Source organism: Lissotriton vulgaris, chromosome 7 (genome assembly GCF_964263255.1).
Source record: "Lissotriton vulgaris chromosome 7, aLisVul1.2, whole genome shotgun sequence".
Lineage (NCBI taxonomy): Eukaryota > Metazoa > Chordata > Amphibia > Caudata > Salamandridae > Lissotriton > Lissotriton vulgaris.
In genome coordinates, this window is record NC_141695.1 from 1,485,232,167 (window position 1) to 1,485,258,908 (window position 26,742).

Genomic DNA, 26,742 nt, shown 5'->3' on the forward strand with positions numbered 1-26,742 from the left:
TATAAAACAATGTCAATATATATTTTTCAAACAAGCATTACATGACAATGTGTTTGTTAAAGGAGTGCACAGCTGCTTGAAAAAGTTATCTCTGCATACCCATGAGGTCAGCAAATCCACCAACGGGTAATCTGCAGGTTCCAGTGACAAACTGTAGAAGCCGCATCCGTTTTTCGTTGTCCATTTCTTTCACAAACTAAAATGAAAACAGCACAAATGAGGGAGTGTATAAAGCACTGAGGAGGTACAATTATAATGAATGCACATGTACATTGGCTTTAAAAATGAAATTTCTACTAAGAATACACCATTAGATTAAAGCATTTTTGTTGCCATTTTGCGCTTGGACTTTGGCCTGAAATCATTTTTGCTCATCGTTTCAATCTACAAACCCATGTTACAGAGCAAATCCCTCTCAGACTCCCAATCTTTGACACCATACTCGCAAAGCAAACAATCAATTTTTTACATTTTGGAATGATGGAACAAAGGGAATCATGATATGAAAAAGGAAAAAAAAGAAAAGAAAGAAAAGCTGGCAATCTCATTTCCCTTGTGGAGCATTCTGAGCTAGCTTTGGGTCTACGTTTATCACATTGCTCTGCAAAGCTCTGGAACCAAATACCAAATCAACCTGCGACTGCAAGCAAACAACATGACATTCAGGAAATCACTGAAGATCTGGCTGTTTCCTGTTAAATAGCTACCCAGAGCTCACGGCAGAATTGCGCCTTGTTCACAAACCCAGCGCCAAGACGCCTCGGCATTCGAGCGCCTTAGAAGCTACTATCCTATCCTACATCATCATGAGGCACTCCAACCACATTTAAAAAAAATCTTTTTATTAGTTTGAAGCCGTACAGAACACAATACCACACCACTTTCTTGTACATTATATCAATAAAGCAATACATTTCCACATAGAACATCCCTCTCAAAATCAATTCCAGTAAAGGGTTATCGCGGATTAAAGCCTTCCAGGGCATCCCCTGCTCTTCATCTTTATAGACCAGGGAGTGTAAAGAATATTGTGGGGGCAGTACATGGATTTCCCCTGAGAACATTCCATTTGCCCCACACCTTTTCCCACTTCAGGGGGCAACTTCTGCTCTCATAGACTGTTTTCTCTGCCACCATACACCAATCCATGTTCCTCTTCCAGTCCAGAAGAGTCAGTGCAGCATCCGACCCCCAAAAAAGCGCTATGTTGAATTTGGCAATCAAGCCTAAAGTTACCCAGTTCTGATCAGCCCACCCCCAGGTCAGTGGCCTCCCACGCGTTGAGTAGACACCATTTGGCCAAGAGTGATCGGCTTTCACCACAGATCTCAGTTTTGCATGACACGACCGAGCTCTAATATGAATAAATTATCAGGCAGGCACAGATAATGTGATAAAGTCCCCTCATGCCCACTGTATCTGCGACCGAGTATATCCATCCTCTTGTCCATTTTTGCAATCGTATTTCAAGAGAGGTAGGCCCTATGAAGCATCTTGAGCCGCACTGAACGGAAACGTGTACTAATGGTCACCTCTCTGGGTGATACTAAGGCCTCTGGCCAGTCGTCCTCAAGCAAGTCGTCTATAACCCTTTCCCAACGTTCCCGAAGGCGTAAAAGAATATCAGGGGAGTTATTAAGGAGTTTTTGGTATGCGAGTGAGATTGTCTAGCAGGTGACGTGTTCCTCTAGGAGTTTACTTTCTAGTGGTGACTATTCCGGGAGGACCTACCCCCGGGTAGTGTCGCCTGTAGGGCGTGTCGAATCGGCAGGTATCCAAGTGTCTCGGCTGGAGCTAGATTGTAAGTGTTGTAAGCTCAGCGAAGGATACTACTTTCGCCCCTGAGAACAGGTCACCCACCCTTGAGAACCCTGGAAGGTCACGTTTATCAAAGCTGTGTCTCGTCCCCGTTGTACCCAAAAGTTTGGAGTCCCACAAGAGAGCTGCTTTAGTAATGCGGTTTCCCCACCCCAGTTGTTTGAGGGTAAAGTGTCAAAGTTGGACCGTCAATGCTGTCGGTCCCTCAAGGCTGAAAGGGTGTGGGTTGGGGTAGAGCGCTTGCAGATCACTCCATGGTTGGATAACCACATGGTCCATTCGGTAAGCAGGTTCGGTTAGGGGTTGATGAACCCTTTGGTTGATAGTCGCTCGTCGCTAACAGTGCCGCTCTGTAGAATGTTTGGATATCGGGCAAGGCTATCCCTCCATCATACCAACCTCGCAGTAGTTTACTGACAGCAATTTGTGCGGAACCTCCATCCCATAGTAAGGTCCTGATTTCACCCTCTATAGCTTTGAAATAAGTATTAGGCACAGGGAACAGCGTGTTTTGTAATACATGCATAATAAGCCATCATTTTGACAAGTGTCTCTCTCCCCAGCAAGAAGTGTGGGAGCGACCACAAATGTTGAACATTGCTTTCAAGTCGGGCCAACGGGCCCTGTAAGTTTCTGGCATTAAAGAGGTCTGGGCTGGAGTTGATGAAGATTCCAAGATAGCGGAACCCATCTGTCACTATTCGTGCCTCACAGTCTTTCGGTAGATGCGGCACTGCACCATAAAGGAAAAAGACCACGATTTGGGCCAATTGATTATATACCTGGAGTATCTTGTGAAATTAGTAAAAACATTCAATAGTCTGGGTATGGAGGACTGTAGCACTGCCACATAGAGGAGGATATTGTCAGCATATAAAGATATTCTGTCTCCTCCGTCCAAATCAGTGGGTCTCCTCGGACCCAGGCTGCCACGGGTCACAAATATAAGTGGTGACAGAGGGCACCCCTGCCTGATCCCTTGCTGAAGGGGGAAAACTTGGGACACTCTTCCGTTTACCACCACATGTGCCAGAGGTTCGGTGTAGAGGAGTCAAAGCCAGGATAATAATTGAGGCCCAAAGCCCATATGACGAGTACAGCTAAGACCGTGTCAAAGACCATGCGTGCTTCAAGGGATAAAACTGCATCCTACTCCTGGATTCTATGCTTACATCCAAGTACTCCATGACGTGGTTTAAGATTAGGAGCTGTGTTGCAACCCAGCACAAATCCAGACTGATCTGGGTGAAACAGCTTTGAGATGAGGGGAATAAGTTGAAGCGCTAAAAGTTTGGTGAGAATCTTAGCCTCGACATTTAGTAGTGAGATAGGTCGGTAGGAGGCCCACTGGTCAACTACTCTTCCCTCTCTGTGCAGAACTATAAAGGCTAGCGTCTAATCTCTGGGAAGTATGCCACCCGCCTGCTCTCCTCTAATATCTCCAATAGATGTGATGCTGTGGATGGTGCTGTGAGTTTATATAATTTGATTGGCAGACCATTAGGTCCCATTGCCTTACCAAAGTTTATGGCTCTAATCGCTTGTTTCACTTCATCCTCTGTTAGCTCACTGTCTAGGAGCTGCACTTCCTTAGGTGCAAGAAATGGGAGCGGCCGATCAGCCAGAAGATCAAGGGAGTTGCGTTCAGTGCCCGTATGTGTCAGCAATGCTTGCGGATCACGGAGATACTCCCCCTCGTCCGAACATATAGTCGCCACCAATCAATTTGCTCTTGCTCTTATCTAGTCACGCAAGCAGTTTCCCTGCTTTGTCCCCTATCTCATACACCCGGTACTGCACCACCTGTTTGCAGCTCTGGCCGACTCTGCCACCTGATCTTTGTATTCCTGTTTGAGGTTTAGAATGTGTCGCATGTCATCACCCACATCCCTCACCGGTTGCGCTACCAAGGACAAAATGTCCTGCTCCAGCATCTTCAATGCTGCTCTCCTGTCTCACCGGTGTCCCACTATTAAAGAGAGGGCTTTCCCCCTCACCACCGCCTTATAGGCCTCCCAAAGTGTCATAGCCGAAGTAACAGAGCGTTAATTTTCCCTAAAGTACTGGTCTGTGGCTTTGACAAGCCCCTTCCCGATTCCCGGGATTTTGATATACCAAGGGTTTACGGTGACTGTCTTATTACGTGCCCATATTGGGGAATGATCAGAGATTCCTCTCGCCAGGTGTCGCACGTCTCTAAAAAAAAAAAAAATTGCGAGAGACTCCAGTGTGCCCGGGAGTGATATGTATATTGCTGTGTGGTGATATTAAGTGCTCTCCAAATGTCAACTAGGCCCAGTGCGGGAAACAATTCTGTTTGTCGTCTCTGCAAGGGGATTGGCTCCTTTATCTCTCACAGCGCCTTGGGGTAAGGTCCGCAGATTGTCTGCCATCCCTCTTGCCATTCCCAGGTGTCCTTTGGTGTAGTAAAAAAACATGCATTACCCTCGGACTCAATTCGCAATCTAGCCGGGAAAAGCATAGAGTATTTCACTCTCTTTTCCCTCAGTGCCCTCATAACTTCCAAAAAGCTAAGTCTCTGTTTCTGCACCCTCAGGGTAAAATCAGGGAAAAAGATAATGTTTGTATTCTCATAAATAACTGGTGGAGCAGTGCGTGCTGTTTGGAGCACCACATCTTGGTTCTGGAAATTGAAGAGATAGGTAAGGATGGATCTCGGTGGGGCGGCCAGATGGGATTGTCCGCCTGGCACTCGGTTGGCTCCTTCTGCCGAGAAGAACTTAGGGAGACCCTGTGGTCTGAGGTGCCTGAGGCTAAGATACTCTACAAATAGGTCTGTGGCTAGTTCCTCCACCCGTTCAGGGACCACCAAAATGAGGAGGATGTTGCATCTGGACCTGCCTTCCTAGTCCTCAAGTCTCGCCTCAAAATTTGTATTAGCTGCCTTCAGCTTGCCGGCCTGAATCTTGAGGGCCCTGGTGTCCTGGAGCAAGGTCGCAGCTGAGTCCTCCACCTCCTTGACTCTAGCCCCCATGTTGCACAGGTCTGGCCACATCAGTGAGACCTCTGTTGTGACAGTGTCCATGAGCGCTTCTAGTGCAGTGTAGACTCCCTGTATGGCCGCCATAATATCATGGAGGGAAAGGGCGTCTCCTCTGGATGCATGGGGAGTTGTGGAGGACAAACACTCTCTGGAGCTCTCCAGAGTCTCAGGCCACCTGGGAAGGGTGAATTTATCCAACTTGGTCTGTAGGGTACTTTTCATGTTCTTTCTGCAAGTCATTCTGCTGGGGCAAGTGTAATTAGATTAAAGCAGGGAGAGTGGGACACTGGAATACTCGCTACCGCCTGCCAGCAGATGCACCAGTCACACCCAGATGGGGTGACATACTCAGGTTTCTGCCCGAGTATGTCACCCTACCTAAGCACGCAAGGACCCAGCTACCAGGTTGGAGTATGGCTGACCCTGGATTGATGTCTATCTCACACTCAGGCCAGAGGATGGACGCAATGCGTGGGGGGGATTAGGGGGGGTGGTGTTGGGGATCTAGTCCCCCAAAATAGGCTCTCCCAGTACCCCCGTAGTCCGTAGAGTGCTGCCATAGAGTTAGGGACCCAGCACACAGGTCGGAAGGATCACCGACTCTCCCACATATCTCTGCATGGAATAGAGATGGCATATATCCTGGAAACCTGCAGCTGGGCTCTGCTCTTTAACCCTCTCTGGGTATAAGAATGCACAATAGATGAGGCCTTTTATTAAGCTGGTGTGTGGCTTAGGCTGTGCTCTTGACGTTGCAGCCTCTGCTGTTTTGTTGCATCGCATCAGTGTGTTCCTGTTTATTCACTGCCACCCAGATTTGGCATCTCAGCGACACAGGAGGGGGAGACTCACACAGCACCAGTCTCCCCAGATTCCTTGCTCTGTTCCGGTCTCACTTCCCCCGCAGCTGCCAAATGAAGCAGGTGGTCTGGAGGCATCATGCCGTCCTCAATAATATTTGCTGGCAAGGTGAGGAGGAGAGCCAGTGCATGTTCGTCCCTCCCCAAGGAAAGGGCACTCCGCAGGCACCGCGGTTACGGTGATTGACGTTGCGGGCCGGAGCTCCCAGTACTGCACGCCCGAAAGCAAATCGCCACACACCACCACCTTCCCTCCGCCGCCAAGGTCGGGGTTTTGCCCCACTGCACAGTTCTCGCTTCTGTTGCCACTTTTTATATAGGGGGGCTGCTAGCGGACAACGATCCAAGGTATGCCCCAAATGCCAGATGACCCAGTGCTAGTTTGGGCCTGGGCTAGTGGACGGATATCTGAACGGATAATTGAGGAGAAGGTGGCTAGGCCACAGAGCCGCTCTAGGAAGTGGCCATTTCCTTCAGCGGTCGGTCACGCCCCCCCAAAAATTTATTTTGAGTAAATAAATATATATATATTTTTTTAAAGATGCTATTGAAAGGCCGAACACTAGTTGACAAAGGATGATGCAGTAATTGAAAAGAGAAACATTTTTAAATATATCCTAATAACTAGAACACAAAGGGCAGAGCATCAAGAAATTAATATTTTAGCTCTTTACAGCATGCGCAATCCAAGTTATCACCCTTCTTGTTCATGACACCTAGGCGTAGCCAGAGAGAGGGTTACATTGCAGCACGTCTTCATTATTTTGTGAGCAGTGTAGGATTAGTAGGGACTCAGGTTTTTTCCAAACCTGTTCTTTACTAATCTTAAACATTATTTGCTATAAGAGGACACCGTAAGGGCTTATATTAGCCACTTGCAAACTAAGGTGGGCACTCCTGACATTAAGGTATGAATAATTTTCCCCTCTGTTCCATTATTAGTCTGGAGCAAAAGCAGACCAAAGCTGCAATGATTGTTTGTGTAATTATTTTTTACTGTGTAAATTTTTATGTCTGGCTACAGATCACTTAACTATATGAGTGACCTCCTATGAACAGTACCTCAAAAATAAATTATGTAAAAAGTAGTACAAATAGAGTGTGAGTGGGCTAGCCAACTTCAGCCCTTAGTTTACACGTGGTTTTCATTGTTTGTCATTGCTTTGATTGGCTGACCATTATGCTTGTGGATTTTGGGAGGTTGTTAAATTGTCTAATTTGTGCTACTACTGGTGCCCAAGTAGTCCTTGTAATAGATGGAAGAAGCATCATGTTATGTAGCTTGTTAATTCAGAGTGTATTCTTTGATGTATTTGCTTTACTGAAAAAACTTTTTAATTGCTGAGTAATGGCTTTATACTAGAAAGCACAACTGTTGGTTATTAAAGCAGCAAGTTAATTTGCTTTACTTTGTTATCTTGATATGTTGTTGGATTTACAGCTTTTCTGTTCACGAAGATGCACACACTCACAGGCTTTCTTGCAGCTGCACTGAAAATACTGGTCTTTTGCCAAAATAATATACTATTACATTTTTTGTAGCCTATGCCTTTTACGTTGATCACTTACAACTTAATTTTTTAACTCCTGTTTACAACATTCTTTTTTCAGAGTACAGCTTAGCTTTTCTTACGCAGTCTGGACAAAAGGGGGCATAATTTCAACTTCTATACTGTTGTAGCCCAAGAAGTTGCTTCATTATAGTATTTTCTTTGTGGGCAACTGGAAGCAACATACAACACCGCCCAACTACCACCAAACGATTCCCAGAACAAAAAGATAGACCTATTTGTCTTGCCTTCACTGGATTTAGAAAAGTGAAACCTATACGTTTTGGCACACTGATGTTTATCTTACAAGAGACTGATAAAAATATTGTTTAAGTCTAATGTTTTGAATTTTTAACATGCTAAGTGTACACACACTAGGGCTGACAGCAGGAAACCATTTAATTGAGAATTAAGTAACCATCTTATGGTTGCAAAAGTTAAAAATCAAACTTGACGTGCCAATACAGTGGTAGCTACCTTTGCCCAGGTAGAATGTGCCAACAGCCGAAGAGAGGCGCTAGAGGGCGCACTAGCTAATGGCCGCACTCTAGCGTGGCTCTGGCAGCCTGGCCAGAACGATCCTGAATTTATCCTTTAATCCTGCGAATAGACGCCCAGAAATCGCTACACTGGTGGCCCAACCTGTGATACTGCTCCGGTCCAACTTTGGGAGCGATCCGCCCTCGGAAGCCTGAGATACGGGGCTGAGCGACTGGACCGGTGAGCGCTGTTGCTGTGCACTGCGGAGGCGCCCGGACATCGGCCCACGCAAGGCCGCGGCTCTCCACGAGGCGGCTAGGCCTTGGGACTGAGAGGCCTGTATCCCGGACGGAGGGCACTGCTGGCGGCCCTCGAGTGACTGCGGAGGTGAGTCTCTCCCCCTGCGGAGCCGCTGCACTACGTGTGGGGGCTCTGTGCTGCTCCGGCGCACTACAAAGAGACCGGGAGACCATCGCAAGGCACGCCTACAGCCGCCGTGTGGGGCGGCCATCTCCCCGCAACCCCGCTACTGACACCGATTACTGCCGCCACCTGGGAGCGGGGTCCTGCGACGCACCAGCGGACATTCAGAGGGCATAGTGGTTGCCCAGACTGCGAATCCTACCCCGCGTATATGGCGCGTTAACCTCCTCCTAGCCCCAACGGCCTGCCGCCATCCCCTGTTGGCTCTCCCTGGGCTCCGGACCGCGGTGTCGGCCGCGGCCGCCCACCTCCCATAGCTGATACGCCGGTGCGGAGATTCTTGGGACGAGGGGCTACCTGGGACAATCGGTGCCCCGAGGTAGGGACACCCCCCTGGACGTGGCTGCCGCTCGGGGGGGCCATCAACGCGCACTCACTGGGAGCTACAGACACGTGCAGAACAGCCAGCTGCGGTGCCTGTGTGGGTGCTTCCAGTCGCGGCACTATGGGCAAAAACGACAACAAGCAGCCCAAGCTCTCTTTCGAGCCGGCGACTGCCAAAAAACCGCTACGCAGCACGACGGGGACCAGCGGAGCCCCAGGACCGTCGAACGCTGAGCCCCCCACTGCCCCCTTGGCCCCAAAACTTAAGTTGATGATGGAGGAAATGCGGCAGGGCTTCGCTACGATAGTTGACAAAGTCGACCGCCTGTCCTCCAGAATGGATGGGGTTGCACAGAAACTGGAGGTCCATGAGGAGCGCCTGGGGGAGGCGGAGAGACGCATTTCTTCCTCTGAGGACACTGCCGCGTCCCACGACACGCGCCTAACTAGAATGGATAACATCCTAAGAGTAATAGCGGCAAAGAACGAGGAGTTGGAGGCGAGGAGCAGACGCAACAACATACGCGTCACAGGGGTTCCGGAATCCACCAACACTGGACGCATGGAGGACTATGTGGAGCGCATCCTCCTCACGGCAGTGGGCAAGGAGGCCTTTTCCAGCCAATTTATCGTCGAGCGGGCGCATCGTTCCCTGGGCCCGGTCCCAAAGCCGGGGATGCAGCCGCGACCCATCATTGCCCGGTTACTTAACTACCGGGACCGCGACACGGCATTGCGTGCAGCCCGCACAGCTCGGAATCTAGCTTGTGACGGAGTGCAGTTTTCCCTGTATCCGGATTTTACACCGATGGTGCAGGACCAGCGGAGGAAATTCCTAGACGTGAAGAAAAAACTGAGGGACATGCAAGTGGACTATGCACTACTATACCCGGCGCGGCTCAGGGTGACCCACCAGGGTAAACAACACTTTTTTACAAACCCACAGCAAGCCGAGGACTATGCCCGTAAGCTGCGCACCGCCAGGAGGGACAGGCGAAACGAGGGAGACGAGGAGGCAGACGTGAACCCTGCTGAACACGTGGATCCCTAACTGCGTCCTTATGAACAATGGATTGCTGGCTCTGAACTATGGATTAGAGATTGGACTCAGATTGGAGATGCCTGCTGCCGGTGAGAGGACCAGGAACTGCCAGTGATGGCTCTTCTGGTAGACCTGCTGTTCTGCGGGTCACTGGTGAGCGACGACTGCTTTGGTATATACCTGCCCCTCTGCTGAAGTTGTTCTAGAGTTGGCCACACTGGAGGCAGAATTTGCACTGAACTGGGTAGCGATTGCTCCTGTGATAGACCTCCTGAATCTTTTGGTGTTTTTTCTGGCATGAGGGGAGGGGATATGAGAAAATGTCTTGTCATATGGGTACTAACCTGCAGGGGTAACATATGCCAGGCACCGCCCCACCTTCTCTGTCTTCTCCGTATGGTGCATGCGGGTCGAGGGAGGAGAGTTGGGGTGTTGGAGTGCGTTCCTCTGGTGTCCTCAGAAGGGGATTCCCCAAAAGGTTTTTCAATTGCTCTTGATTGTTGGGGTCGGGGAGGGGGGGGGGGGGATGTGATACTGGCAAGATTGGGTTGCTTCAGTGGGTGGAGGGGGGAGATGGGGGTTGGGGGCTGAACAGTTGTGCATGGGGGGGGGTGTGGGACTTGGATGTTGGGGTGCGAATTGTTGTTGAACGTAGAATTGCTGTTGCGTATGGAATGAGTGACGAGAGCGCAGGTACTGGACTCCGTGTGTGTGAACGTTCGGATGTTTGTATGACGAGAATGTACTGGACAGCGGAAAGATCTGCATCAGGTGCATTTCGGTCGAGAGCTGCAGTGACGGCCAAAAGCTCCCTTCAGGGATACGGTGGCGAATACAGGTGATGACACGTCGAATACTGTTTCCATAATGTCCTGGAATGTCCGTGGCCTTAATAACCCCCGCAAATGCAGGAATGTGCTTGCTTATTTAGATCGGCACCATGTGCAGATAGCAATGCTCCAGGAAACCCACCTTAACCCGAATGGTATCCCTAAGTTTGCGTGCAGATGGGCGAGTGTGAGAGAGTTTTCCTCCTATTCCACTTACTCTAGGGGGACTGTTATCTTGGTCAACAAACAATTACCGTTTCAAAAGCTGGGTGTGCGGGTGGATAATGAGGGGAGATATGTCATTCTTTGGGGAAGATTGGGCGCTGATGTGATAATACTTGTGAATTGCTATGCCCCTAATGTTGACACTCCTGGATTCTTTTTGTCGCTATGGGGCCATGTGCTGGACATTGAAGCCACTCACATTCTCTGGGGGGGGGACTTCAACCTGTCGTTATGTCCTATGACGGATAGATCGGACGGCAGTACACAATACAACACGAACGCCAGGGATACACTTCAGGGCATACTGACAGAGGCTGGACTAGTGGATGGCTGGAGGCACACACACCCGACAGTTAGGGAGGGTACACATTTTACGGCACATGCGCGCTCATGGGCACGGATCGATTACTGCTTTATCTCACGAGGCCTCGCTGGAGGAGTTGTTCGGGTGAAACATCTGCCTCGTACCTACTCGGACCATTGCCCTGTCCTGACGGTCCTGGAGATGCCGGGGTATGCTAGGGTGCGCCCGCCGTGGCGGCTCTTTCCCTCAGCCTTGCTGGACCCTGTTTTTAGACATGAACTAGGTGAGGAGATTGAAGCCTTCTTTCCGAGGAACAAAGGGTCGGTCGATAAGGTTGAAACGATCTGGGAAGCCTTTAAGGTGACAGTGAGGGGGATCACGATCTCTAAAAGTTGCGGAATACTAAGGGACATTGTGCGCACATTACTTAAAATTGAAGCAGAGCTTAAAGCGCTGGAGGCACAGATGGTTAGGGACCCCTGTCCTGACCTCGCTGGGCAATTCAGGGCACTGCTGTCGACCTATGAGGAAGAAGCGGCCAGGGAAACGAAGTTCCGGGGCAAATATTGGACGGCTAGGCGCTACTGCGAAGGGGATCGGCCGGGAAAGGTGCTGGCAGCTCTCACGAGGCACCAGCGCTTCGCCACCCATATCCTGGAAATCTCTGATAGGGAGGGTAGGACTCACCAAGATTCCCAGGGAATTCATAACGCCTTCCTACAGCACTACCAGCGTTTATACTCCACGCAGCAGGTGGGTGAGGTGGAGTTCGGGAACTTCCTGGACGATATCGCACTCTGTTGGCTTAGTGATAGCGATAGGGCGTTCTTGGGGTGCCCGTTCGAACTGGACGAGATCAGAGAGGCGATTATGTCCCTTAGCAATGGCAAGGCGGCGGGGCTGGACGGCCTACCGGCCGAATTTTATAAATGTTATATCGACATCATGGCGCCGGTACTGAAGGAAGTTTTCGAGGACTCTCTCGAGGTTGGGATACTGCCGGGATCCATGAGAGAGGTGGCGATAACGTCGCTGTTGAAGCCGGGGAAGGATCCGAAGGACACAGATGCCTATCGCCCCCTTTCGCTGCTAAACTGCGACGCGAAGATCCTCGCAAAAGTGCTGGCGACGAGGCTGTCCCTGCTTATGAACACCTTGGTGTTACCTGATCAATCTGGCTTTGTCCCGGGGAGAGCTACGTCCCACAACTTGCGCACACTGTTCTCCCTTATACCCACCATTTCACCCGACTTACCGATCGCGGCCGTGTTTCTGGACGCCACCAAGGCGTTCGATTCGGTGGAATGGGGTTACCTACTTGCTATACTTGGCAGAATGGGGTTCCCCCGTATCTTTATAGCCTGGGTGAAGCTGCTCTACACCTCACCTGTCGCCAGGGTCGTCGTCAATGGGGTGCTTTCGGCACATATGCCAATCACGAGAGGAACTAGGCAGGGCTGCCCCCTATCGCCCCTGCTTTTCGCCTTGGCGATAGAACCGTTGGCTTGTAGAGTGCGACAGTTGCACAAGGCCAGTGCTTTTAACTGCCATCAGCGGCAGATAAGTATTTCGCTCTATGCGGATGATGTCACGTTGTACGTGCGTAACCCACAAGATCACCTTAACTCGCTACTGAGGGAGTTCGTGGCGTTTGGCGGCATATCAGGGGTACATATTAACTGGAAGAAGTCGCAATTCTTCCCCCTCACACCTTCAGTAGCTCGGTTCCCGCTGGATTACCCCCTGGAATGGTGTGATTCCGACTTGAGGTACCTGGGCATAGAGGTGTCGCTCGTTAAGGACGACACTATTCGGTCAAACTATGGGGTGGCTATCTCGCAGCTGACTGATAATGTATCCCGCTGGCGGGCCCTACCAATTTCAATGGCAGGGAGAGCTTCCCTGATTAAGATGGTCGTCCTCCCCCGGTTCCTCTATCTATTCCAAAACATTCCCTACTACCCAGGGGCCTATTTTTTTAAACGGCTTCGTTCTGAGCTCCTGCGCCTCTTTTGGGGTGGAAAGCAACCACGCATTAGCTGGAGGGTCCTGACGCAGCCATACGATAGGGGCGGATTCGATGTGCCCGACATGGAATTATACTATCTCAGCGCTCAGACTCAACACTCCTATTATTGGGTTAATCCCGCTCCCTTCATGCCACAGATCGCTGCCGAGGACTGGATCGTTCATCCGCTCCCGCTTAAGGGATGGGACTGACTGGGGATGTCGAGACGCCTGCTACTACTGTTACCTGTACTATTGATGCCTGGCGGAGAGTAACTAAACTGCTGGACGCCCCCTTACTTTATTCCCCGGTACTGCCCCTTGCGTACCATCCGAAACTCTCACTTCTAACGGATACCGGATTTCGGTCCATGTGCAAACGCATACACCTCAATACATGGGGTGACCTATTTCTAGAAGGGACGTTCCGTACAAAAGATCAGATGTTCCAGGCTACCCCCCCGACGCCCATGGAGGTGTTTTACTATATCAGACTCAGGCAGGGCATGCGAGACATACTTCCCAACTTCCCGGAAGAACCTGGGACGGTGCTGCCATTGCATACCATGCTCGTATCGGATGGCAAGCACTTAGTGTCTAAACTGTATGCCGCTATACGTGGGCAACGCCCGTCGATGTTGTCAAAGGCCCGTACTAACTGGGACTCTGAGCTGCCCTCTGCGCTCACAGATGAGCAGTGGAATTATTGCTGCTTGGGCACGGCGAGAGTCTCCTCCAGCTGCCGGCTGAAAATAATTCATTACAAGTTTGTGCAACGCTACTATTATACTCCAGTCAGGAAACTCAGGTTTCATCTCTCGGAAGATGATAGATGTGTGAGATGCCGTGCGAGCGGCGCGGATTTCCTCCACCTGGCTTGGGAATGTGGAGCCATACACCCGTATTGGGAACAGTTACATGCCGCACTCCAGATAATGATTGCTAGCTCATTGCCCATGGAGCCAATAGTGATGCTGTTGGGTTACACCAAACATGTGCCCAAACCGGATCGCAAATTTGTTGACATTGCGCTGCTCCTTGCTAAGCGGAGAATAGCTTGCAGGTGGGGGAGGGGGAGAGCGCCAAAATTTAAGGACTGGCTTGACGACCTCACATACTGCCAGGACCAACATGGTGTATATGCGGAACTGTTGCCGACCCGCTGCACGCCTAGCGACTTCTGGTCTCCCTTGCAGGTATACTGGCTGTCCCGGGCGACACAAAGCGAATCCTCTGGAGATGACGAGCCGGTCCCGGGCCTGTGAGCATATAGACGATGTGCATTGCATTCACCATATTACTTCATACATGATGGGGGTTTACTCACACCGTCTAACATGCGGTGGGTGGCCATGACGGTTGGTTAAACACTGATAGTGAGGGACTGGGGATACCCGAAGACCTTGAGACAATGGGGTAGGGAGGGACCACCTGCGCCCATCCAGATCCTGGGATAGTGGGGGTGGACACACACACAGATAGCCACATATGCCCAATGCTGCAATCGATACCTGAGAAGGGGAACGTTGTGCACCGCCTAGCGCTGTGATGTGCCCCGTATATCCCTTCACTGGAAATTAGCTGCATTACCTAGCAGGGAAGATGCTGGTGCTCTGGCAACCCATTGATGTACACATGAAACGGTGCCTGTATTGTAGTGAACCGTGTGAAGCTGTTACCTCTCTATTGATTGTACCATGAGACTTGCTTTACTGTATTGCAGATGCTGTCGCTGTCACGTTTCTCTTTTGTCATTTCTGTACTGTGCGCAACTAATAAAGGTTTAAAAAAAAAAAAAAAATGTGCCAACAGCCCTTCTAGAAGCAGCTTCTTGGCAAATGCATGTCAGATCTTAATGCAGGGCTAGGTTCCTACTGACGTCGGCGTCCCACAGTGCGGCCTCGTAGGCCGGTGGAGACCTTTTTCCTGACTTGGTGGAGTTCGGATGGAGTTTTGAGTGGTCATGTGCTGTGGTTGGCGTTCTTGGCTTCCCGGTTCGGGACAGCGACAGCGTGGAGTCTTGTTTCAACAGTGTTTCAACACTGCGAAGTTTGAAGGTTTAATGCGCCAGGCCAGATGACTTGTGGTATCTTGTGGCTGGGGGCAGCTGTTGCTGGGCAGCCATTAGAGAGCCCTCTCCCCACTGTGTACCCGCTGTGTCTTATCCCCTTGGGGGTTGGCGGTGTGATGGGGGTTAGAGGTGGCTCCTATGTTTTAGCTGACCAGCTTCTGATCTATCTATCAATTTGAGCCCAGGGAGGTTTTCGGAACCAAAGGTGCCCTGGGACTAGAGCTGCAACCTTCCCGCTAGACGGGGTAATTTTTATGTTTTAACCTTTATTTTTATAGCGGGTGAAGATACCTACTACTTTACCCCCGCAAATAGGAAGGGGATTTAAAACGGTCTCTGAAGAGCGTTAGAGAATTTGGAAGTGACTTTAAACCAAGCGGATGAGGCGGCGGCAGTTGGAGGAGCATCCAAGAGGGAGGTAAGTGCAATTTTTGTTTTCCTTGATGATGCTTCAATCAATTCTTAACTGGTTCAGCAAGGAATACCTCCTCTCGTACATCACCTTCGGTGCTTCGCTGCAAGAAAGCTCTCCTCAGCACTCCTAAGGGTAGATCATATGGGAGAGTTTGTGAAAGGAGGAAAAGAGGAGGAAAAAGATGTTAGCTGAACCTGATCAAAGTGCACTATCAAATGAGGAAGCTCCAAGCTCCCCTCTCCTTACTTCAATAAAGAACTTTGTTCTCAAACATTTTAATAATGGAGCCCATCCATCATTGGAGGAGGGGATTAAGATACCTCATGAGCCACCAAGTACTTTGGATTTCGCAACAGACGTACTGTGCTCAGCAATGGATGAAGTGCAAATAGCCAATCTATCCGTCTTCTTTACAGGCTACAAGTGTGATTAAAAGTAGGGGTCTTCCTCACCCCATTTAGATATCTCCTTATCATCATCCCGCTCCAAGGATTTTGATCTTTCACAGAGGAACTATAGAGAAACTGAGCTATTCTTTCACCCTGTAAGGCCCCTTTGGTTGGGGAACCAAACTCATCTTTTGGATCCCAGGGAAGGTCTATAACAATCCAGCCTACCACCTTGTCATCTTTGTTGGATGTAATGCTGCTTATGAAAACTACCTTACATAGCATACTGGCAGCATTGGTGTCGATAAGGACAAACCAGGTGGACCAACCAAAAGTTCTGAAACACATGCAACAGGAACTTCAGCATTTAAAAAAACACAGGTGAAATTAATGTTCACTCGCTGTAGTAACAGTCGCTGAGCGTTGGGAAGGCAAAAGTACTATTTCAGGAGAAATTGAAGGTCAATTAGTTTTGCAAGGATCTGTTTAGATTTCCAAATGGACTATGCTTGTTAGGAAAAAGTATCACCTCCTACATACTTTCAAATTTACCTTAGGGTCTAGTGGCACACAGAGGGCAAGTACTCGGAATAGATTGTTTGATCTCAGGCCCCAGATGCAGGCAAAAGGAAGGCCCGAGTACGAAGGGAAAAGCCAGTAACAGAGCCCGGTCCCAAGATCAATACTCGAGGCCCCTCGTGGTAGAGTTTTAGATGCATCCTCATACAATAAGGCAAATCCAAATGTAAAATCTTGTCTTAAAGTTATTCCGGATCCTATTCTCTCACCTATGACTGCTTGCCCCACCCCATGTAATAAAGGCCCCACTCTAGTTCGTAGCAAGGTGTCAGTCTCAGATTCAGAGTAAATCTTATGAAAAACTCCCTTCTGCGTTTGAATCTTTTCCCAGCGAGCAGCCAGTTTCTTCAGAGCTACTGTTGGATATTACTTGCCAGGGGAAAAAAGCAAAGAAACTTCGACCAATGAACTGCTTAAAAATATTCCATATATTCCATCAAATTCCTTCCCTTTCAGGGATATCTTCGTTAGACCTAACTTCAGTTGGGTTTCAACATGGCGAACAAGGTAGAGATGTTTCTAGCATTTCCTTTATCTCGCCTTGTATTGAGCAGTTATTGCTTAAGGTCAAGGATGACCTAGCTAAAGCCGGACTACAAGCTTTCTGCCATTAAAAAAAAAGAGTCTGGGATGCCGCTTATTAAGCGCAGAGCCGCGTGGTATAGGATTCTGTGGCTTGTGCTGACTCTACCCCTGGGGCAGAGTCAGCACAAGCCACAGAATCCTATACCACGCGGCTCTGCGCTTAATAAGCGGCATCCCCCTGATGAAGAAACACGCTCTTCGCGCACAGATTACTGAGAGCACGTTTTCATAACTAAGTGCCAAAAAGCGGACACTTAAATGTACTACACAAGTCGTGTGAGTATAAATATTCGTGTATGTTAGTCCTGACGAAAGCTCCACAGACCCGGCTGGGCCAAAAGGAGCTGAAACATGTCGACAAGCTCATTTTGAAACTAATAGATCCAGTAACTCGATCTATCTGAAGTACCCGTATATTTTATGATAGTAGAATCTCACCCCACATTAAAGCATTTGGGTGACTTTCTCTTTTTAACATTTCTCCTTTCCAAGAATTTTTGTTTTTCTTTACACTTTTTTGGGGGTAACCCTCAATCTCTGGACACTGCATTCTATACCAGAGGTGCCTCTGGATGAGGCTGGCATCAAGCACGTATTGGAACATCCAATGATAAATGCCACAACATCAATGTGGGGCGGATGAAAAATATATACTGCGTTTTCGAATAACATTGAGTTTTTGAGGGTGTTTCATCTACTCTTCTAACCAATGGTTTAGAAATGTTACAAGTGTCCTTTTTCTTCTTTCTGATTAACCTTATACTTACCATGGGGAAATAAACGGAAACATTTTTTTCCTCCTCCCTACCAGTTGATTAATTACTTTTACTGAATAGCAAAGGCCAGAGATGGGATAAGGGGAGAGCATCTGCAGGTGTCCTGACACTAGTTTCTACCAAGGTGATTAAGAGATCAGTGGAGGTTATAAATGGGTCATGTGCATTGCAATTTTCAGTAGTTGAATTGAGCTTGAACAATAACATTCTTAGATACTTCCTTCTTGTAAATGTCTATATCCATAAAGAATATCTTCAACAAATGAAAGTGTTGCTGGAACTATTTGAATCTCCTTTCCAGCACCTGTTGCACAAGTTACTTACCTTCGGTAACTATATATCTGTAAGAAACAGTAGTTAGTATTAGATTCCTTACCTTAGAATAACCCCAGGCGTCAGACTGGATCCGGAAACTTTTGCGTAGCAGTACCCCTGCGCGCTGTAGGCATCGTCTGCGACTCCGCGTCCTTCGTCGGCGCTGGGATGACGTCGCCGGAGTACTTAGACGCTGCCCTCGCGTGCTGACGTCAGTTCTTAAACACAGCTTTTTCCGCACCAGAAACGCAGAGCCATGATAAAAACCAACACTGGTGCCATGAAACTAGGGCCCTGAAAGGGGAGGACCTTAACCCGAGATATCGGTTCGCAGAACGGGGAGGATGGGTGGGGAGGTAAGGAATCTAATACTAACTACTGTTTCTTACAGATATATCGTTACCGAAGGTAAGTAACTTGTGCGTCTGAAAGAAACAGGTTAGTATTAGATTCCTTACCTTGGAATAGATACCCCAGCAATACCAACCCCGGTGGTGGGTCTGCGAACCAATGAACACACCAGAAAGTCCTGGAGAGCGGAACGGCCGAAAAAGCCATCTCTCCGGACTTGGCTGTCCAGGAAGTAGTGTCTAGCGAACATGTGCAGCGAGGACCAAGTAGCTGCCTGACAGATGTCCTGCAAGGGGACTCCTCGGCCCAGGGAAGTAGTAGCCGCCATGACCCGTGTGGAATGAGCACAAAGCCCTACAGGAGGCTCCTTTCGAGCCAAAGATTAACAAGCCTTGATGCACAAGAGGACCCATCGAGAAATGGTTCGTTTGTGCACCGCCCGTCCCTTCTTAGCGCCCACGTAACCAACAAAGAGTTGGTCATCCACCCAGAACTGGCGTGTGCGATCCAGATAGAAGGAGAGCGCACGTTTTGGGTCCAGACGTTGGAGCCTCTCTTCCTCTTTCGAGGGATGCGGAGGTGGAAAGAAGTTGGCCAAAGTGATGGACTGCACGATGTGGAAGGCAGTGACTACCTTGGGCAGAAAATAGGGTCGCGTCCGCAACACAACTTTGTCCGGATGGACTGAAAGGAAAGGAGGCTTAGAAGAAAGGGCCTGGAGCTCACTCACTCTCCTGGCAGAGGTGATGGCAACCAGGAAAGCAGTCTTCAGAGTAAGGAGGCGAAGATGACAGTTATGAAGTGGCTCAAAGGGAGTGCACATCAGATAAGTTAGAACAAGGTTCAAGTCCCTATGAGGCATCACGAAAGGAACTGGAGGAAACATATGAGTGATGCCCTTCAAAAACCTATTTACAACTAGGGACTTGAACAAAGAGGGCTGATCAGGGAGCCTTAAGAAGGCGGAAATGGCAGAAAGGTAGCCCTTTAGAGTGCCCAGAGCAGAGCCCTGCTGGGCAAGAGAAAGAAGAAAGAGGAGAACCTCTGAAAGAGGGGCAGAAAGGGGATCCACAGCCTTTCCTGTGCACCATGCCACAAATTTGTTCTACCGGCAGGCGTATACCGATTTTGTGGAGGGACGCCTGGCTGCCAGAATGACATTACAGACTTCAGGAGGCAAGTCAAATGGCCTCAACTGTCGCCGCTCAATCTCCACGCATGTAAGTGGAGACTGGACAGGTTCGGGTGGAGGACCGTCCCCTGCTGCTGCGACAGAAGGTCCTCCTGAAGAGGCAAACGAATCGGGGGATCGACAGACATGCTGAGTAGCTCGGGATACCTGAATCTTCGTGCTCAGTCCGGAGCCACAAGGATGACTTGGGCCCGGTCGCGTCTGATCTTCTTCAGCACTCTGGGCAGAAGTGGTATAGGCAGAAAGGCGTACAACAGACTGCAGCTCCACTCGCGACGATAAGCGTCTCCGAGCGAGTGCCGCCTTGGAAATTCCAACGCGCAGAACTGATGACATTGCGCGTTCTCTTCTGTGATAAATAGATCTAACCAAGGCTCTCCTCACTGCTGAAAGAGGCCTTGCGCCACGTCCGAGTTCAGACGCCATTCGTGATCCATCATGCACCGACGGCTAAGTTCGTCCGCCCTGGCGTTCAGGGAACCTGCCAGGTGTTGAACGACCGGGGTCACGCCCTGATGTTGCACCCACTGCCAGAGGCACAGAGCCTCCTGGCATAGGGTCCACAAACCCACCCCGCCCTGTTTGTTGGAGTACCACATGGCAGTGGTGTTGTCCGTGAACACCTGCACTACACTCCCCCAGACAGAGGGGGGGGGGGGGATGGCTTCAGTGCAAGCTGGATCGCCCGCAGCTCCAGAAGGTTGATATGGAGCCAGGACTCCGCCGGAGACGAGAGGCCTCTGATCCCTGCCTCTCCCATGTGGCCTTCCCAGCCCTGGAGGGACGTGCCCGTCACAACTACGTGCTCCGGGTGGGGTAGGGAGAGGGATCTGCCGCTGACCCAATCGCGGTCCGTGAGCCACCACTGCATGTGTCTTGCAGTGCCCTCCGAGATCAAGACATGGTCGGACAAGTTGCCCTGATGCTGGGCCTACTGAAACTTCAGGTCCCACTGCAGAGCCCGCATCCGCCACCTGGCGTGATGCACCAGAAGGATGCAGGAGGCATCAGCCCCAGAAGCCGCAGCGTCAACCTGACCGAGACTCGGGATAACGGCTGAAAGATCGGAATCAGAGCCTGAATATCCCGAACCCGCTGTTCAGGAGGATAAACCCGAAACTGCGCCAAGTCTAGAACCGCTCCGATGAAGAAGAGCTTCTGAGAGGGACACAGGTGTGACTTCGGCACATTGATGGAGAACCCCAGCAGGTGCAGAAGGTCGGCCGTAGTCTGGAGGTGGCTGACGACTGTCTGGGGCGAGCCCGCCTTCAACAACCAGTCGTCGAGGTAGGGGAAGACTAATACCCCTAACCTGCACTGATGAGCTGCTACCACCGCCATCACTTTCGTGAGCACCCGTGGGGCGTTGGTAAGGCTGAAGGGGAGCACGGTAAACTAAAAGTGCTCGTGGCCTACCGTGAACCGCAGGTAGCGCCGGTGGGCCGGCAGGACGGGGATGTGGAAGGAATATGCTACTTACCAGTATGCATCTGTTCTTGGCATGTAGGGCTGCTGACAATCATATCTGTGCATAGATCGCCGCCTAGTGTTGGGTCCGGATGATTGCACATTGTTGTCCTGGAAGAGTCTTCGAAGTATCAAGAGATAGGTGGCTCCTCCCCTGGACTACAGTGCGCATGGGCATCCTCTCCATCCTTGGATTGTTTTTCTCCATTGTGGCAGAGATGGAGTGTTGTACAGTAAGAGATGTCCATGCAAGAAAGTGAGAGTTAGAATGAATGCTACAGCTGCGACAGGCACCGGGGAGGAGGGTGGGCGATATGAATGTCAGCAGCCCTACATGCCAAGAACAGATGCATACTGGTAAGTAGCATATTCCGTTCGAGACATGTGGGCTGCTGAATTCAAATCTGTGCATAGAATGTATGGCAGTCTCACCCTTAGCGGTGGCTACCTGTGCCAGCTGCAGCAGTCTGAAACACAGTTTTTAGAACAGCCTGTCCTACAGCAGCTTGCTGTTTGTAATGTACATCTGCACAATAGTGTTTTGTGAAAGTATGTATGGTAGTCCATGTGGCTGCTTTACATATTTCCTCTAGAGGAATGTTTCCTAGGAAAGCCATGGATGCCCCCATTTTGCGTGTAGAATGCGCTCTTGGGGGAACTGTTAAAGTGCGTTTTGCGTTAAGATAACATATTTGAATGCACTTAACTATCCATCTGGCTAACCCAGATTTAGAAATGAGGTTGCCTTTTGGTTGTGGTGAAAAAGCAACAAACAACTGTTTTGCCTTCCTTAAATCTTTTGTCCTGTCTATGTAATATAGGAGAGCCCTCTTAACATCTAGTGTGTGTAGAGCCCTTTCAGGTACTGACTGTGGATTTGGGAAGAACACTGGTAGTTCTATTGTTTGATTGATGTGGAAGTGGGATACCACTTTTGGCATGAATTTAGGGTTTGTCCTAAGCACGACCCTATTTGCGTGAATTTGGAAGAATGGCTCTTGAATAGTTAGGGCTTACAGCTCGCTAACTCTTCTAAGCAAACTAATCGCTACGAGAAAAGCCACCTTCCATGTTAAAAATTGTATTTCACACAAGTGTAAAGGTTCAAAAGATGGTCCCATTAGTCTAGTTAAAACAACGTTTAGGTTCCAGACAGGTAAAGGTGTGTGTCATGGGGGGATCACTCGTTTGAGCCCCTCCATGAATGCTTTAATTGCAGGCACTCTGAATAGCGAAAGGTGTTGCCTGTTCTGAAGGTAAGCTGCTATGGCAGGTAAGTGTATCCTTATGGATGTATAGGCTAGATTGCAGCGGTGTAGGTGCAAAAGATAGCATATGATATTGTGAGTTGATGCGTTTAGTGGGTTTATGTCATTGTTGTTACAATAAATGACAAAACGTTTCCACTTTGCTGCATAGCATGCTCTTGTGGTAGGTCTTCTTGCCTCTTTGATAATGTTCATGCAGTCAGGAGGTAAGTTTAGGTAGCCAAACTCTATGACTTCAGGAGCCAGATTGCAAGGTTCAGCTGCTGCGGATCTGGGTGCTGAATGTCTCCATGGCTCTGCGTTAAGAGACTGGGTGTTAGTTTTAGTCTTTGATGAGGCACCACGGAAAGTTCTAGGAACGTGGTGTACCACGGTTGCCTCACCCATGTTGGAGACACCAGGATTAGCGTCATGGAGTGCTGGTGCAGTTTGCTAGCCACTAGCGGTATCAACGGTGCTGGTGGAAAAGCGTAGGCAAATTTGCCTGACCAATTCATCCATATCGCATTGCCCTGAGACTGCGGGTGTGGGAACCCCTGCGGCGAAGTACCAGCATTTTGCGTTTTGTTTTGTGGCGAACAGGTCTATCTCTGGTTGTCCCCACTGTTGGAAGTATGGTTGAAGCACCGTGGGATGAATCTCCCACTCGTGCACCTGTTGGCTGTGTCTGCTGAGCAGATCCGCTATTTGATTGTCCTTGCCTGGGAGGTGTTCTGCCATGAGAAAAATGTTTCTTTGAATGGCCCACTTCCACATGCTCTGAGCTAGATGTGACAGCTGTGGAGAGTGTGTTCCTCCCTGTTTCTGTATGTAGTACTTCGCAGTCATGTTGTCCGTCCGGATCAACACGGTCTTGTTGCACAGATGTACTTTGAAAGCTTTCATTGCCATACAAATTGCCATCAGCTCCAGTAGGTTGATGTGCATTTTCTTCTGTTGCGTGGTCCATAAGCCCTGCACTGTGTGGTGGAGGACATGGGCTCCCCACCCTATCAGGGATGCGTCCGTCGTCAAGACTATTTGTGGTACAGGCTCTTGGAACAGTAGTCCCTTGCAAAGGTTTTGTGGATTCCACCAATGCAGAGAGTTGTATGCACGACTGGTCACCAACACTAGGTTGTTTAATTGTCCTTGAGCCTGGTTCCACTGACGTGCTAGGCACTCCTGCAGCAGACGCATGTGTAGTCTTGCATGAGGGACTATGAAAATGCATAAGGCCATCATGCCTATTAGTTGCATAAACACTCGGGTTGGGAGCGAGTGTTGGGGCCTGAACCTTTGGATTAGCAACTGAATGCTGTTTAGTCTGACAGAATTTGCCTGTGCTTTCCCTGCCACAGTGTCTATAGTCGCTCCCAGGTACTGTTGTACGTGAGCAGGCTGAAGATGGGACTTTGGGTAGTTCAGCGAGAAACCTAAACTGTGCAGGAGGTGAATAGTGCGCGACATGTGGCTGGCACATTGCCGGGCTGACTGTGCTTGTATTAGCCAGTCGTCCAGATATGGATAGACATGAATATGCTGTCTTCTCAGATGTGCAGCTACTGTCACTAGGCACTTGGTGAATACTCTTGGGGCTGTTGTCACCCCGAAAGGAAGGACTTTGAATTGGTAGTGCTGATTTTGTATTGTAAACCTGAGATATTTCCTGTGTGCTGGTATATGGAAATATGCGTCTTTGAGGTCTAGTGTTGCGAAGAAGTCTCCTTGACGCAACAGTGGTAATACCTGCTGTAGAGTGAGCATGTGGAAATGCTCTGATAAAATGTATTGGTTTAGGGGCCTGAGGTCCAAAATTGGCCTGAGAGACCCGTCCTTCTTGGGGATTAGGAAGTACAGTGAGTACACCCCTGTACCCTGGTGTTCTAAGGGTACTAGTTCTATGGCCCCTTTTTGTAGCATGCTGATGACTTCTTGCTGCAATAAGTGTAGGTGTTCTGCGGACATAGGACGGTGTCTTGGAGATATGTTGGGTGGTGTGGAGGTTAATTCTAGGCAATAGCCATGCTGGATAATTTGCCTCACCCACCTGTCTGTAGTTATGTTTTCCCAGACTTGCAGGAACTGCTGTAATCTTCCCCCGACCGGTGTTACATGGTCTGGCGGTAGTGACAAGAAGTCACTGTTTGGTATTGGTAGAGGATCTGGTGGTGTTATTCCCTCGTCCTCTACCCTTGCTGTTATTGCCACGGTATCCACCTCTACTGTTTTTGTTGTAGGTGTTTTGCGTGTTCCCCTTGTTAACCCCTTCCATGCTGCTGACGGAACGGTTCCGTCATGCACTACGGGTGAGCTGTGCGGATGACGGAACCGTTCCGTCATGACTCCGCCCGCGCAAGGCGGAGTCAGCATGGGCGGGGAAAACCGCCCGCACGGAAGGGGTTAAATGAGGTTTGCTGTGTTGAGCCTCCTCTTGCAGCTCCTCTGTTGTCGGAGCGACGAAAGGAGCCGCCTCTGTATTGTTGTGACTGAAAGGCTCCCATAGACTTGGCTGTCTCGGTATCCTTCTTCATTTTGTCTAATATTGTGTCCACATTAGGGCCAAACAAATAATCAGGGTTCACAGGTTGATTGAGTAAAGTGCTCTGAACATCATTTTTAGACCCAGATATGCGGAGCCACGCATGTCGTCTAAGCATGACACTGGTATTGATAGCCCTGGCTGCTGTGTCTGCCGCATCTAGCGCACACTTGATGGAGGCGTTAGATATTAGCTTTCCCTCTTGTATTATGAACTCTGCCTGTTCCTTATAAAGGTCAGGTAGATGCTGGAGAATTTGCTCTAGTGTGTCGTAGTGGGCCCTGTCATACCTGGCTAACAGGGCTTGTGTGTTTGAAATTCTCCATATGTTAGCTGCTTGAGCAGCTACCCTTTTGCCTGAAGCCTCGAGAATTTTAGACTCCTTGTCTGGAGGTGGAGCCTCGCCAGTAGTCTGAGAATTAGCACGTTTACGTGCATTGGATACTATCAAAGAGTCTAAAGGCAGCTGTCCCTTAATGTATGTAGGGTCCACTGGTGCTGGCCTATATTTCTTCTCTATTCTGGGGTTAATGACTCGTGCCCTGGTTGTTTCCTTAACCACTTCGATGCTGATGACGAGCTCAGCTCGTCATCAGTCTTACCTGCCGTGTGCTGATACAAACGCGGTAAATTTAAAAATGCCGCACACAGCGGGAAAAGCCGCCGCAGCGATGGGGTTAAATATGTCCCCTGCGTGTTTAAGCATCCCCTTTAACTTTGGCAATGTTTTGACTGATCTTTCAGAAGTGTTGAAAGTGTCAAAGAGGAAGTCTTCCTCAATGGGGTCTGCATGCATTTCCACGTGGTGGTTGTATGCTGCTCTTTCTATCAATGCATTGAAAGCAGCTGTGTCCTCTGTAGGCTAAGTTTTAACAGAGTATGCAGTATTGTCTTGAATGGGCTGAGAGTCTACAGGATCTACAGGGTCAGACCATGGTTGATTTTGGTTGTCCTGGTCATTGTCCACAGGATAATTGTACAGTTCATTATACTCATATTCCACATCCTCATCTGTGCGTGTGGGAGAATATGTATAAGTCTCTTGCACATGTGGTCTGATAGGCTCAAACAGAGTTGGAGATGTAGAAGAGTCTCTTTTCTTTTTTAGTGGTATTTTATAGGTCTCAGCGTAAGTGTCTGGTCGGATTTTCCTTTTTAATAGGGTAACTGCCAGTATCTGGCTCAACATACAGTTTTGACTGTTCTTCTGTCGAGGGCTCTTGCTCTTCAGGTGCTTGAGCTCTTCTCCCCGTTATCGCCTTTCTTGTTTGTGTCAGTTCGATTTCCGTTGTTGGTTCGACCACTTTTGGCCACATGTGCGTTGGAAGTCCGAATTTTATCGGTCCAAGGGACTTTTGTGCATCAACAGTCTTTTTAGGCTGTATGAACTTCTTTGGTGCCGTAATCGTTATCGACCGGACTGTTCTCGTTTGTTCGATAACCACTTTTTGACCTTGTGTCGTCTTCGGAGCTTGTTGCTTCGGAGCGATGTTTTGCTGCCTCGGCTCGACCGACCCCTTCGTTTCGATCCTTGCCTTCGGCTCGAGTGTCTTTGTTTGCACCGTCTTTGGCTTGTCGACTTTCTGTTTCGGTTCGACAACCATCTTCTGCTGGAGTCCTTTGTTTGTGTTGCCTGGTGTCGACATCGATCTCGTCAGTTCGACGGCCTTTAGCTTAGGCGTGTCCCTGGGTGTACTGGCTCTCGGCTCGACAACCCTCACATGTGACCCAGCCGGGTCGACGACCATTTTGTGTTTGGTCGGCTCCGATGGATCCACACCTCTCGGTCCGAAGACTGTAAAGTCTATCAGTTTCGGTTTCTGTTTTGCTTCCTTTACGTTCGGTTTCAATATTACCAAGGAATGGTAATGTTGCACCGATGGCTC

The 26,742-nt window shown here is 49.4% G+C and overlaps 1 protein-coding gene across 4 annotated transcripts in view; it reads right to left on the bottom strand.

Annotated features, from left to right (window-relative positions):
* The window catches only part of ITCH (itchy E3 ubiquitin protein ligase), a 1,274,207-nt gene that overhangs the window by 103,201 nt on the left and 1,144,264 nt on the right, over positions 1–26,742 (bottom strand). For all 4 annotated transcript variants that reach the window (XM_086932290.1, XM_086932292.1, XM_086932291.1 and 1 more), the window contains one exon: positions 100–196. In XM_086932290.1, coding sequence (XP_086788416.1) covers positions 100–196 — 97 coding nt within the window. The remainder of the gene's footprint in view (positions 1–99; positions 197–26,742) is intronic.